Source organism: Mauremys reevesii, linkage group 25 (assembly GCF_016161935.1).
Source record: "Mauremys reevesii isolate NIE-2019 linkage group 25, ASM1616193v1, whole genome shotgun sequence".
Lineage (NCBI taxonomy): Eukaryota > Metazoa > Chordata > Testudines > Geoemydidae > Mauremys > Mauremys reevesii.
Genome location: NC_052647.1, coordinates 13992989 through 14006364, shown reverse-complemented (window position 1 = coordinate 14006364; position 13376 = coordinate 13992989). Strand labels below are relative to the sequence as shown.

At 54.9% G+C, this 13376-nt stretch overlaps 1 protein-coding gene across 5 annotated transcripts in view; it reads right to left on the bottom strand.

Annotated features, from left to right (window-relative positions):
- Positions 1 to 5511: 5511 nt before the first annotated feature.
- Positions 5512 to 13376, bottom strand: part of ASIC1 (acid sensing ion channel subunit 1) — a 154895-nt gene continuing 147030 nt past the window's right edge. For all 5 annotated transcript variants that reach the window (XM_039514891.1, XM_039514890.1, XM_039514894.1 and 2 more), the window contains 5 exons: positions 12858 to 13011; positions 12481 to 12572; positions 10299 to 10378; positions 9621 to 9725; positions 5512 to 8518 (listed from right to left, as the gene is read on the bottom strand). In XM_039514891.1, the coding sequence (XP_039370825.1) occupies positions 8414 to 8518; positions 9621 to 9725; positions 10299 to 10378; positions 12481 to 12572; positions 12858 to 13011 (536 nt within the window). In that variant the 3' untranslated portion in view covers positions 5512 to 8413. The remainder of the gene's footprint in view (positions 8519 to 9620; positions 9726 to 10298; positions 10379 to 12480; positions 12573 to 12857; positions 13012 to 13376) is intronic.

The window sequence follows — 13376 nt, the reverse complement described above, 5'->3', positions numbered from 1 at the left end:
CGATTTTATGCTTGCTCACACAAGTGTAAATCAGGAGTAGCCCCACTGAAATCTGTGGAGCTAGACTTGTTAGGAGGATGTCTTGGTGTCTGGTGTATGAACACTGGGATGTGACCACCCATAGGTAAAATTGATTTTTTTTTTTAAATATCTGGTCCTGCTTGCAAGGCTGCACGGTAAATTCCTTGCCAGACAGAAGACACCTTCTACCTGGTGACTAAGCTTTAGCTGCATTTTCCTCTGACTGGCACAAGATTTACTGCAAAATATTGTGGTTGGCTAATGTATTGTGCTTTGTTTAACGAGATAGCTGCAGCACATGTCAGGTGAAACGGCACAGTGCACACTAGGGGGCTCTAGTAATGTCAGTGCAAAGTCACCTGTAAGATTCTCTTTAGCTTGGAACAAAACTCTTTCTCCTGCGCTGGTTTGTTATGATGTTGGCTGTTCAGGGTGCAAGGGTCTGAGTTAGAGCTGCTAGGCCTATATCTGATCTGTTGTACAATGATCGAACTCCACTGACAGGATTTTAGACCAAGCCCCGGTTGGAAGTGCAGCCTACGTGCGAGAGCCAAGCTCAGACTTTGAGAGACAGAGATGCAGTAACCAGCTAGCTGCAGAGCTCTCTGTTGAACATGGACAGGAGGGAGAAAGATCAGGTCACACGGGGTGCTTTGTTGTCTCCATCCATGGCCTCTGTAGTCCCAAGCAGGGGCAGCTCTAGTCATTTCGCCGCCCCAAGCATGGCGGCACGCCGCAGGGGGCGCTCTGCCGGTCGCTGGTCCTGCGGCTCCGGTGGACCTCCCGCAGGCACGTCTGCGGGAGGTCCACCGGAGCCACCTGCCGCCCTCCCGGCGACCGGCAGAGCGCCCCCTGCGGCATGCCGCCCCAAGCATGCGCTTGGCGTGCTGGGGCCTGGAGCCGCCCCTGGTCCCAAGTCACTGCAGCCCAGCTAGTACCAGGCCCACGTGTTTGTGGGCATCATGGCAGAAGCACATTAGCAGGAGGGCAGAGAACCAAAATCTGATTTTTTAAACTATGAGTGGGGGGTCACTGAACTGGCTGCTGAAGGGAATGGAGTGGTGGGGGATCTGTTTGGAGATGGGGCTTCTCTGCATGTGAGGAAAAAGATAGCAGCATCCTGCTCATGGCAGGGGCTGGAGAGCCAGGCGTGGAGGGTGCAGGCCCCACTGCTGCAGCAGCCGGTGTGGGGGTAGGGGAATAGAGGCTGGATGAAGAGCTGAACATTGGTTGCCAGGAAATTCAGTAACCCATCCACCCCCAAAACTTAGCAACTTGTTTTTGTAGGACCTGCACTATTTAGTGCTATGCTGGCAGGTTCCAGCCCTGCGCCTAGCACAGTACTGATATGATTGATAGGCCTGGCCCACAGAACAGCACAGCACAGCACAGAAAGCAGCAGCAATTTTCATGAGCCTTAAAACAAAGCAATGCTTGTCAAACCAGGAGAGACCAAATATGCCAGGGATGAGGTTTCATTTCCAAGTGTCTGGTGGGATGGGGTGGTGGGAGGGAGACCCACAAATGAACACAGGCTACACCAAACACATGTGGCCACAAATACACAGCAGTGCATGGACCATACTGCCCTTCCTGACTGGCTCAGCCCCACCCCCAGCCTTGTAATTACATCAGAGAAATCCCCCATGGGTCAGTCTGCCCGGCTCAGGTCCTGGCCCCTCAGTGTGGTTGGGATGTGCATCTCACAGGGGGCAAGGTGATTGTCCCAAAGGACCGTCATTGCCACATGGGCCCCAACCCATGTCATGGCACCTGGCTGCACAGCACAGCTCTCTCCTACCTGTATGGCGCTCACTTCAGGGCTGTATCATTATATCACAGCTCCTGTGTCTGCTGGCAGCACCAGCAGTGAGCGAATGGTAACCATGAATTACTGCGGAGGGAGTGGGGCAGAGGTGATGCTATCTCTGCCTGTATTTATACACACAGCATGATTAATCCTCACCCTGCAGGTTCACGGAGGCCACACAATCCACAGGGTGAAAGCACCAGAGTGCCAGCAGGGGTGGCATGGCTTGTGCCCCCTGCGCTCCAGCCAAAGTTGGCTGCCTGCGGGTCCCACGGTCCCTAACAGGGATAAATCAGCTAATGCCTTCTAATCCACTCTGCCTCTCAGGCTGCCGCAGTAATGGGGCTGTAGCCTGTTTCTCTCCTGAGACGAGCAGCTGGACGTGTCCACAGTGGAGTCTTAACTGAATGAGATGGGCTCCAGGAAGCCAAACTGCATTAGTGCCAGAGAGCCTCTCAAAGGGACACTTGGGACCCTCTAATCTGATTGGCTTTGAGCCTGGAGTATCCAGTGGCAAGTTTGCCAAGTGCCATTTAATTAGGTAGGAGACTAATGCAATGCTGTTCTGTAGGGGCAGGAATTCCTCTGTGGATGAGGTGTCCTGGGCTTGGTGGCCCTGTTTCCATACTCAACTCAGTGCCCTGGTGTGGGACTGCAGAGCCACACCATGGGAGGTGCCATAAAACCGAGGTCCAATCCTTGTGGTTTTGAAAGGCCCTATGATGCCATACATGAGAGACAAGTTATCAGCAGCTGGACAAATTCCCTGCTGTCTCCCTAACTGCCCACTGAGTATCCATCCACTGACCATTGACTTCCGCTTCACTTCCTGTCCTCAGCTGCTGTGTGGCAGCTATGTTCTAACCCAGAGGAGGCCAGGTCTTAGCAGTGGGAAGCCCATCCCTGCATAGAGACTGAGTATTTGGGGCCTTGTGGTGAAAAGTGCCCTTTTATCAGGCCTGGAGCCTTTATGTCAGCACATCAGAGTGGTGTTGGCCTCAAGGCCATTTCACAGAACCTCATGTCTGTCAGCAGTAGCCCCACTCCCAGCCCTCCTGAGCCCTGGCTATGTTGAAGCCTGAGACCAGGATGCGGTGCAAAGGGTGCATTCTCACCAGGGGCGGCTCCAGGCACCAGCGCAGCAAGCACATGCCTGGGGCAGCAAGCCGCGGGAGGCGTCCTGCCAGTCGCTGTGAGAGCGGCAGTCAGGCAGCCTTTGGAAGCATACCTGCGGGAGGTTCGCCAGTCCCACGGCTTTGGCAGCAATTCGGCAGCAGGTACGCCAAAGGCGCAGGACCGGCAGATCACCTGTAGAAACGCCGCTGAAGGCTGCCTGACTGCCGTGCTTGGGGTGGCAAAAACCATAGAGCCGCCCCTGATTCTCACTGCATCAGTATCCCACTGCCACCTGGATGTGCCCTACCCCAGCCACGGCCCCATGGTGGTAGTTCAGCCGTTGGGCATCAAGTGCTGGGGGAGCAGGCTGGCTTCAAGCGTTATGCAGAAGCCGTGAATGCCAGCAGCACATTGCTCAAGGCTGCAGACCTGGGAATATTAATTCCTTTGCTGTTAACGAGGCCCTGTAACTGTAGAGGCCGTGTTTTCCAGCCATTTAGCTCTGGACAATGACACAGGGTTCGTTTTGTCACCATCTGGCTGCTAGGAGGCAGCAGTGCCCACTCTGAGGGTACACATCACCAGAGCAAACCCAGGCTGGAGCCCTCCCTATGATGCCCTGTGCTGGAAGGCAGGAGGCTCAATTCCTGGCTAGTGTGGGAAGGGAGGGGCCTAGGATTTCACTGCATTGGGCTCCAGCTCCTGCGCTAAATCTCAGTGTCCCAGCCCCATGCCTGCCCATTGCTGGAATGCAGGGCCCCTGCACTTACCCCCACTCAAAGTCCGGTCCCAGGATCCATCCTTGCCTGCTCCATGCTGAAATGCAGAAATGTGTCTGAGGCCTCGTAGCAGGATTCCCACTCACCACTAGTGTCCCCGCTCATGGCTACATCTGGGAAAGTAGTTCTTGTGGCACTGGGTGCCTGCTTCTGCTCTCTGCTCAATCCGCAATAGCCTATCCTGGTAACACGTCCCTCTGGCCAGGCCCCTCCCGGGGTGCAAAGTCCACCAGGACTAGTGGCTAGCAGTGGAACCCGGGCCCGCCTGCTACACTGCATTGTAGCCTAGGGGCCCTATAACCAGCAATCCAGGACTGCTCAGTCCCTGTCCCTTCGCTCATTCCTACCCAGCCCCCGTCTCTCTTCCCTTGCCTGTTTGTGGGTTTACCACAGGAGCTATACTACTCCCTGGCTATTTCATCCCCTTCTAGCCTCTTGCTAGCTAGACTCTTACTCCAGGGCAGGATTTTAGGGCTTACTCACTCCCTGGCCTTCCTGCTTGTCCCTAACAAGCTCCCTCATCCCAGAGAGCAATGGCAGATTCCTTCCCCTGCCATCCCCTTCTGGTTTTATAGCACTGCCCTAGCCTGTCCACAGCTGGGCTTCACTTGTAATTAACCCGGGTCGTCCTTCTCGCTGGTGACGCCAGGTAACCTATCTGGCTTCTGGGGCCCTCGCTGGCCTATCAGGGCTGCACATCCCTTCATAGGCCTGAAGCCACGTTCATGCCAGTGAATGCTGTCACACAGTATGCACTATGGCCTTTAGCAAACCACACTGACACTTGGACAACGCCAGTGTGCTTTGGCCTTTCCAGTGCAGTCCCCACTGTGCTGCAGAAGTCTTTGCGCCCCAGCCAGGCTTTGCTCAATGGCTAGTTAATTTAGGTTAATTAATTCCCCACGGGGCATGTGGCTTACACTACTAACTATTTTGTTCCTATTCAAAGACATCCCTCCCCACCCGCACCCACTGGCAAAGCAGCGCCAGATCTGGCCCAAAAAGAGCAGGCTGGGAGGGAGTCATGACTGCAGCTGACATGCACTGACATTCATTCTACCCACAGCCCCTGCTGTTCCTCTGCAGACCAATCTGAGTGAACGATGTGAGTCTGGCTGTTCTACACTGTCTCCAGCACATCACTGGCCATGCGTTGCTCAAGTCTTCCTCGGGGACTGGATCCTGCCATGCATTATGGTGCCAGACAGCCAATTGTTGCTAATACAGCCAAATTAAACAGGTTCTCACCAGGCTCAAACTTTCCACACCAGTTTGCCCTCAGGCAGCACACAGAGGTGAAATCCTGAGGAAGCTGAAAAGAGCCCGTTGGAATGGGACTGCTCAGGTGACCTTCCTGCCTGGTGGTGCTATGTGCCCCACAGAGAACACTAGTAATCAATGGAGATTGGCCCCAGGACAGTGCAAGATCGGGTCTCCTTGCTCCTTTAATCTCACACCATTTAAAGCCTCCCTCCTAGAGGCTTCGGCTCAGGAAAGCACTTAAGCACATGCTTAACGCTAAGCATTGCAGTCAATGGGACTCTTACACACAGCTGAAGGTATGTATGTACGTAAGTCGTTCCAATTTAGGGCCAACACTTTGTTCTGCAGCAAGTCCCCTCTTTGATCCTCAGTTTGAGATGCACAACATGAGCCCTGTGGGGAAGGAGATGCTGCCTGGGGTGCTTCTGATTTCCTACCCACAGGGATAGAGTTCTGCAGCCCAGCTGGGGAGAAAAAGGCTCAGTCTCTATCCTTTATCTCATCCATTTATAGTATCCTTTATATCATTGTTAAGAGTAGCAGGTATTGATATACAATGCATTTGTCATCTTATTGTGCTTCCTATGAAAATGTGTGTACATAGTACAGATACCAGAGATAATTCAACACTTTATACACTTGAAGGCATTCAGAGATCGGTAACAGAAAAATGGCACAATATCAAGGCCTAAATGCTACTGGATGGGTATCTACACTGATATGCCGCACACAGATATATATATATATGTACACACATATATATATAGTAATATATATAATATATTATATATAAGATATATAAAATGAGGATGATATAGTAAAAACAGACAAATAAAAAATGAGAAGTTTCAACGGGTGAGCATCAAGGTCAAATCCAAATCCCAATCCAAGCCCCATCTTTAAAAGCTTTAGAGCGCGAGCGTGAAAATAAGAAAGAAAAGGAATGAAACCGCACTAAGGAGCCATAAGACAATCTATGGACATGGCTGACCCGTTTGTCTTTGGGCAAGTGCTAGATACAAAGGCCTGACCCCGCTTCCTAATTTTGGTCAGGAAGTAAAATAATAATAATCATAAAGTAAATAAAGATTAGAAAAATGACATCGCAAACACTCTTTAAGCTAAGTAGCACTTCAGCCCTGCAGAGCTGTCACTTGGTGGAGGGTGCAGGGTGGGCACGAGAATTCTGGGGCTGACCCTGACAGTGGAACAAAAGGATGGAGGCAACCCAGGCAAGGTCTGGCTCTGGAGTCCCTGGCCTGGCTGTGGAGGGGTTGGGTTTGTTACACACAAGTCAAACTGACCTCACAGCTCCTCTCCTCTATGTACCAGTATCCCATGGAGGAGCTATGACTGGGCTGGCTCCGCCCACACAGCCCAGCCTATGGGCACTAGTAGCAGAGACTCTGGGACACAACGGGCCAAGGGTGGCTGTGAACGACAAGCCAGGGCCTGCCATTTTCAGAAGCTGCCGGTGATTTGGGAATTTCATCTGGAGAAGTGCGGTGGGGGGGGGGGTCTGTGGATCATTTCCAAAGTGTGGGTGTCTGTGAGTCCCCAGAGGGTTCTGCTTGGTGGAGGGCTTGGCTCAGCTGATATTGGCAGAGCTGAGGGCACAAGCAGGGTCGTGTGAACAGGATCTGTCCTGCTGGAAGCCTCCTTCCATGGGAAGTTAGCTCAGCCCATGGGCATCAGCTTCCCCAGCCAGCTCTGAGCCACGGGCTTCCCTGGCATCAGGCTGTTCCAGAGGATGCCTGGCTTCCAGGTGACTCCATGGCAGATGGGAATGCAAAGACCTACATTTCTTGGGACAGCACCTGCCTGGAGGACGTGTGACTGGCCTGGGAAAGCCGGAGAGGTGCCTTTTAGGGAGGCATGGCGCCCCCCAGAAAACCCCTGGGTCTGACTATCCATAGTGCAGCTCTGGAGTGTGGCCTGTCTCGGGCAGGCTCCCCTTCCTGGCCGATCCCACCTGCATGGGAAGTGGCAGCATGATCAGTGTGAGCTTCATCCATCAGCATTTCCTCTGCCTGTCATGCTGACCCAAGTGCTTCCCATAGCACATCCTTCCCCAGCTGCCTGGCTTGGCAGGCTTATCTGGAAAGGACTGTTCAACAGCGGGGGCTTATGGGCCTGAGGGGGATTCTTCCCTTTATGTGCCCCATTAGCTATGAGGCTTCTGCCTTAGGGGAAAAGGAGGCTGAGGCCTCTTAGGGTTTTTGGAAAGTCCTCCTTGACCCTGCAGCATGGCTACTGTTTGGGCCTCATTCCCCTCCCCCACCCCAAGTTACAGTCTTTGGCACTGTCCACACACAGCGGCCTCTCTGGATGCCTCTGGATTGTGTAGGTTGCAGCTGTGAGAGTTTGGGCAGGAGACTTCTCTGGGGGTGGGGCATGTGGAGGAGGGTGATGGTGAAGGGAGGAAGACGGCTGTGCTTGCTCACAGGTGGGGCTATCATTACCCCAGTCAGTCCACAGAGCACCTATCGTGGTCATGTTGGAGGGGACAGGAGCCGGGGAGACCTGGGGGCAACTGCCCTTGAGCTGAACCCACAGCCAGGGAAGGCTCCCAGGGACCATCGTGCTCAGAGACTTAGTGCCAGGGGCAGGGGACTAAGTTCAGAGCAAGACTGTGGCTGCTGAATCGGCTGCAGTGCACTTGGGACACACAGCAGAAGCTTCTGGGATCCAGCTCTCACCATCAGCCTCTTCCAGCCACACTGGGGGTGAAATGCTGAAAGAGGGGCCCAGGCAAACATGCTGCCATAGCAGTGGGGTCCCTGGCTCAGAGGACAGGCCCCGGGGGCTCCCACCTTTATGGAGGTGATTCCCCTGCTCTGTGGAGAGCTGGCGCAAGCTGAGCGCAGGGACCAGGCCTCCCCGTGCTCACTCATAACCCTCCCCCCCACCAAGTCTCTCTCTAGTGCGATGCGTGGATGCGGGATAGACATGGAAACCAGGTAAATGGACAGGAATGGGGAACATGGGAGAGGGGTTACTTCCCCCAGTGTGACTGCAGCCAAAGAGCTGATTCTTCTGGGCTCCTTTCTCTTTTTAGTTAAAAACAAACTGAGGAGCCAAGGAGGAGCAGGCCAGGTCCTGTGGTGCAGCCCGGTTCGTGTGTAGCTCCAGCACAGGCTGCAGAGTCAGAGTTGTGGGGGGGGGGGGGTGGGACCAGAATGTCCAAAAGTCTCTAAACTATGGGGAGGTGGGGGAGCAGCTGGCGCTGAGTCTGTATCCAGGGTCAGAAACCAACCCAACCGCCTGCCACCTGGCCCTAAACCTGAGGCCATCACTCTTGTTAATGTCCCACTATGGCGAGGAGCAAGGGCCCCTAGGTGTGTCCCCTCCACGGACACCCCCCAGGGACAGGGGCCGCTCTCCGGAGGGCTTTGGTAGTGTATGTTGTACATCCGGACGTCAGTTAGCAGGTGAAGTCCTCAAACGTGCCCCGGGCCGGGTGGTGAGGTAGGATGTTGGCTGCATACGTCATCCCGGCTGGGTGGCCCCTTAGGCTCTCACAGGGATTCTGGGGGCAAGGGAGATGAGGGAAGGAGAGTTAAGCACGGCAGGGCCCGAGCACAGGGAGAAGAGCAGATGATACAGCAACAGCATCATGCAATGCCTTGATAGAGGCAAGAGTCCAGCCCTCTGGTAATCACAGAGACCAGAGGCTCTGGCAGCATTTGGGGGGCCCGGCAGCTCAGGGCATGCCCCCAAAACACTTAGTGCCCTTGCCCAGGGAGCCCCAGAGCACAGGAGATCTCCATATATCTGGCTGAGTGACACCACCTCCCATGAACAAAGACCCTGTTTGGAGATGGGCTGCCAGGTTTGTGGCTCTTCTGTAATGAGTGAACCAGCTCCCTAGGTCCAATGCCCTGGAGCTTGGCGGACCTGTGCATCTGGGTCAGAACTTTCTGACTTGGGGTCATGGCCCCAAGAGAACCACAGTTGTCAGCTATCTTCAGCAAGCCAGTTGGCACTGAACTCTAGTGCCTAAATACCATGGTGACTGGCACACTAGCAAGACCTGGGCGGTTTTCTATCCTCTCCCTCTCCAAAGGCTGCCAGCTACCACTCCAGGCAGTCCCAGAGGACAGGGGTACTGGGTACTGGAGCATGGGGCCCCAAGCTGGCATGCTCAATGCCCTGCTGTGGATCCCAGCCATGTCCTTTCACTGCAGGTTGCTCCCCAGCAATCCCCACAGCACAAAGGTCGTTCCCACAAGCCACTTTCTCAGCAGCCTACGGCTTCGGGGGTTCCTAACTTTGGTTTTCAAGGCAGCCAGTCCTCTCAGCCCTCCTTGCTAGCTCAGAGGTGAAGGAGCAGGAAGAGACCAGGACAGCAAGGATGCTAAAGGGAAGGACTGAGATGCATGCCCTCTGCGTGGGGACCTTGCACAGTCCCTGGTTACCCTACAGCAGGCTCTGGCCAGTGATATGGGTCTGCCTCTCTCACAAGCACTCACAACCTCCAGTAGAACCCCCAGCCCCAGAGGGCTCGCTGAGCGGTAGGGGGGGGGCACTGCAGGGCAGTGTGCTGCCCTCCCCCCAGTGTAGGGGTCAGTGGGGATGTTAACTGAGGCATGGCCCAGGCCACAAGGAGAAGGGCAGGTTCAGGCACTTACATGGCGTTTCACATCGTCCATGCTCAGGGCGACGCCCTTGTCTGTGTTGTTCCTTTTGTGATTCTTTTGGCACTTGGCCCGGCGACACAGCTTGTACTTTATGACCTGAAAGTGAAAGCAGCTCCTGGGTGGGATGGCCCCCTCAGTGACCCAAAGCATCCTGCACGCTGAGGAGCCGAGGGACAAAAGGGGCACCAGTTACAGGGGGGCAGTGCTGAGGTAAGTCACGTGATGAGGGACTGGTGGAAACTGCACAGGCCAGATCCTGCTCCCAGCCACAGCACAGATAAATCCAGAGTGACTCCACGTTCTGCACTGGATGCAGGGTAGCTGAGATCAGAAACTCACCCACAACGTATGAAGGGGCTCACAGCTCCCATGGGCAGGAGGGATTTGGGTCCCAGGGGATTGGCAGGAGGCGCACGAGGCTGGCAGCAGCCTGGGGGGAGATTTCATGCTGAGTGGGAAGGGACTGGGAGGACAAAGGGGGGCTGGCGGGGGAGACCAGGCAGGGAGCAGGCAGTGAAGTGACATGCAGAGGTGACGGGGAGGAAGGAGCTGTGGGGGAAGCAGTATGACAGGGGTTGACCTTAGGGGAGCATCTTGGTGCATCATGGGGGATGGTTCTCAACCCCCCCACAGCAGAGTGGGGTTCCTGGTGATCCCTCCTTCACTCACCTCATAGGCATAATCGAACAGCTCCAGCACGGTCAGGATGCTGGCCCCAATGAACAGCCCCATCTGCCCACCAATGTCGCCTGGAGACGAGAGGGATGAGAGCAGTCAGGGCGGGCTGGCGGGGAGTGGGTGGCCCATCAGCCACTCAGGGGCTCAGTTATATAGTGGAGGACAGGACAGCTGAGGAAAGGAGACCTGACAGAGGGAGGGAGGGAGAGGAGAAGGCAGCAGCTCCACCTGCCATAGCGGCTCATCCACTTGTAGTGAGAGGCTGGATCTCTCCCCGCTGAGATCACTTTAGTGGTCTCTGATGAGCCTGTGACACGGATACCCCCCACCACTCGGCCAGCCAAAGCTGGAGGCCTCTGGGGATCCTTGATCCTGATCCCAGGCTGCAGCTTGGTGAGCTCTGATCTGCTGGGCTAGTGAACCTACGAGCTCAGCGACCCTCCACATGGGCTCAGGGCCTGGGTTCTGCACCCTGCGCTGCCGCCCTGCAATGAATGGACTCACCAGTGGCCAGTGCTCTGTCTTCCAATGTGAGATTCACTAGGAAGCCCCAGGGATGAGGCCAAGAAGCCAGGGAGCCTGCAGCCATGCCAGGATTTTCCCAAAGCACCAGGGTCCTGCGCTGCAGGTTTTGGCTCTGTGTGCCCAATAAACACCCCTCAGTATGGAGCCAGCAAAGCCCCCGGCCTTTGGGGATGGCTATGCCTAGAGGCCAAATACTCACAGCTCCCATTGACCCTCAGCTCCTCTAGGAATCAAGCCCTGACTCTCCCTTGGCCTCTCGAGAAGGGCCTGGGACTGGCTGTCAGGCTCTGTGTAGGTATTATGCAGACCTGCCCCATTGACTCATACCAGCAGCTAGACCAAGTGGGATCTGCCCCATCTTTGGAGAACCGAGGCCCAAGAGTTTCTCTAACCAACGCAAGGGAGAGCTGGAGCAGGAGGTTCTGGAGGAAAAAGCCTCGGAAGAGCCAAGTCAGGAGGGATAAGGCGTGTGAGTAAGCGTCTCTCATTGGCTCACCCACCTGCCCTACAAGGGCCTGTCAATTGGGACCTCACACCATCTTCTACTAGTGACAAATTGGATGACTCAGTGCACGTGCACCCAGGGGATCCTATATAATTTCTGCACTCCATGAGCCCTACTCCCTCAGCCGGCTAGAGACCAAACCCCTATGGCTCTGCACTGAGATGAAATCTGCTCATTAAATGGCTCCATTACTATTTTCCAATTAGTTTATTCAAAAAGCCCTTAAACATCTGCACTTGGGTCTGCAGGAAGGAGTCTGCTGCAGAGAAAACAGATCAGGACAGGAGCTTTGGGGAAGGGCTGGTACGGATAATGCTACTTCCCGCTCACTGAAATCTGGTTCACCTGCCAGACACAGACCACATGGTCCCACCGCATCTGCCTAGGGTGAGGTGGAAGGTAAATCACTGAGCTGAGCCAGCTGCCACGGGCTAGGTTCAGAGGTGAGGTGTGCGAGGGGCCTGAGTTCCATGCTGAAGGTGGGCACACAGCCATCTGAGCTGGGGGCGATCACGCTCCCAGTCATCCCATGTGATGTTCTGGGACTGGTGCACCAGATTTATCCCAGTGCCGCTCACAGCAGGGTCTGTCCCCAAGGGGGCAGCAGGAGAAGCAACAGCCCTGTGTACAAACAGCTCCCACCAACCCCCACACTGAGCCTCATCCTGGTCCCACTGAAGCCAGTGGGAGTTTTCCAATTCACAGCAGCGGGATCCGGACTCAGATACCACACTCAAATGTGCAGTGTCTCTCAGCTCCTTGGTGTGCGATGCCTCCCGCAGCACACATCAGCATGTGCCTGGCCCTAGAGCCATGGAATTACCCTCTGCTCCACCTCGCCCCTGCACTCAGCACCAAAGACCCTGCTCTCCCAGAGAACTCCACAGCTCATGCCCACTGGGCTGCCGCAGAACCAGGGTCTCTGACTGCCCTCCCTGCTTCAGATTACCTTCAGGCATCACCGACAGATGGGAGGGAGAGCCACAGCCCACTGGAGGTGACAGGCATCTGGGGCTTAGTGCTGGGGGAGTCATTGGAGCTGAATGGACCCCTACCCCAAGCACTCAGCTAGCGTTGCTCAGCAGTGACCACAAGGCCTGGCTCCCTGCCTGCCCCTGAGTATGGAGGGGAAACATGCCTCACCCAGCAAGCCAGCCACCTCATAGGCCTTCTTCTGCTCAATTGTCTCATAGTTCAGGGCTTCAAAGAAGATATCCAGCACCAGAAAGTTCTCCCTGCAAGAGAGGAAGGGAGTGTCACTGGATGGGACTGGCTCTGTGTGACAGCCTAGAGTCGTTGAAACAAATCCAGCATGGACAAAATCAGCAGGAAGCCATGAGACCAGGGAAAGGAGGCCAGGCATTAAGAACCGGCACCTGGCGTCCCAAAGATCTGGAGACTGGGCAGGTGCCCAGGGGGCCAATGGGGAATGAAACTCTTGGGGCACTGGCAATACGTGTAGCGTCTTGGTTCCATTGGCTCTGCCCCCAGGTCTGTGGTGAAGCCCCCTCCCCAATTACCCAATGTACTGCTCCGACTTGTTGTATTTCTTGGCCAGGTACTTGGCTGAGGCCTTGCTGGGAATTTTCACCATGGACAGCTCCTTGCCAAAGCGGGTGACATTGCAGGGCATCTCACAGACACAGTAATCATTGTCCTTCTCCAGCAGGAAATCTGGGGGGGTGGGAGGGGTGAAGGGAGATGGGCGGAAAGAAGGGGAACGGAGAGAGAACAAAATAAAACAATAGCAGCTCATACTCTAAAGGGGTCTCTCGACATTCCCCAGACTTCAAAGCCACCCCTGGAAAATGCCACTCAAGTTGCTTAACAGGAGAAGAAAGAGGGGGACAATTTCTGGAAAATTTCTAGGACCCTCTCCTCCCAGTTCCCACTTGTAAGCCATTCCCCTGCCCTAGCTAAGGCTCTTGGAGGTCAATAGCAATAAAACAAACACAAGGCACTAACAGAGCCAAATCAAAGTAGGAGAAAGAAAATCACCATCTGAAAATGATGCAAATAGAAACAAATGAAGGGGGTGG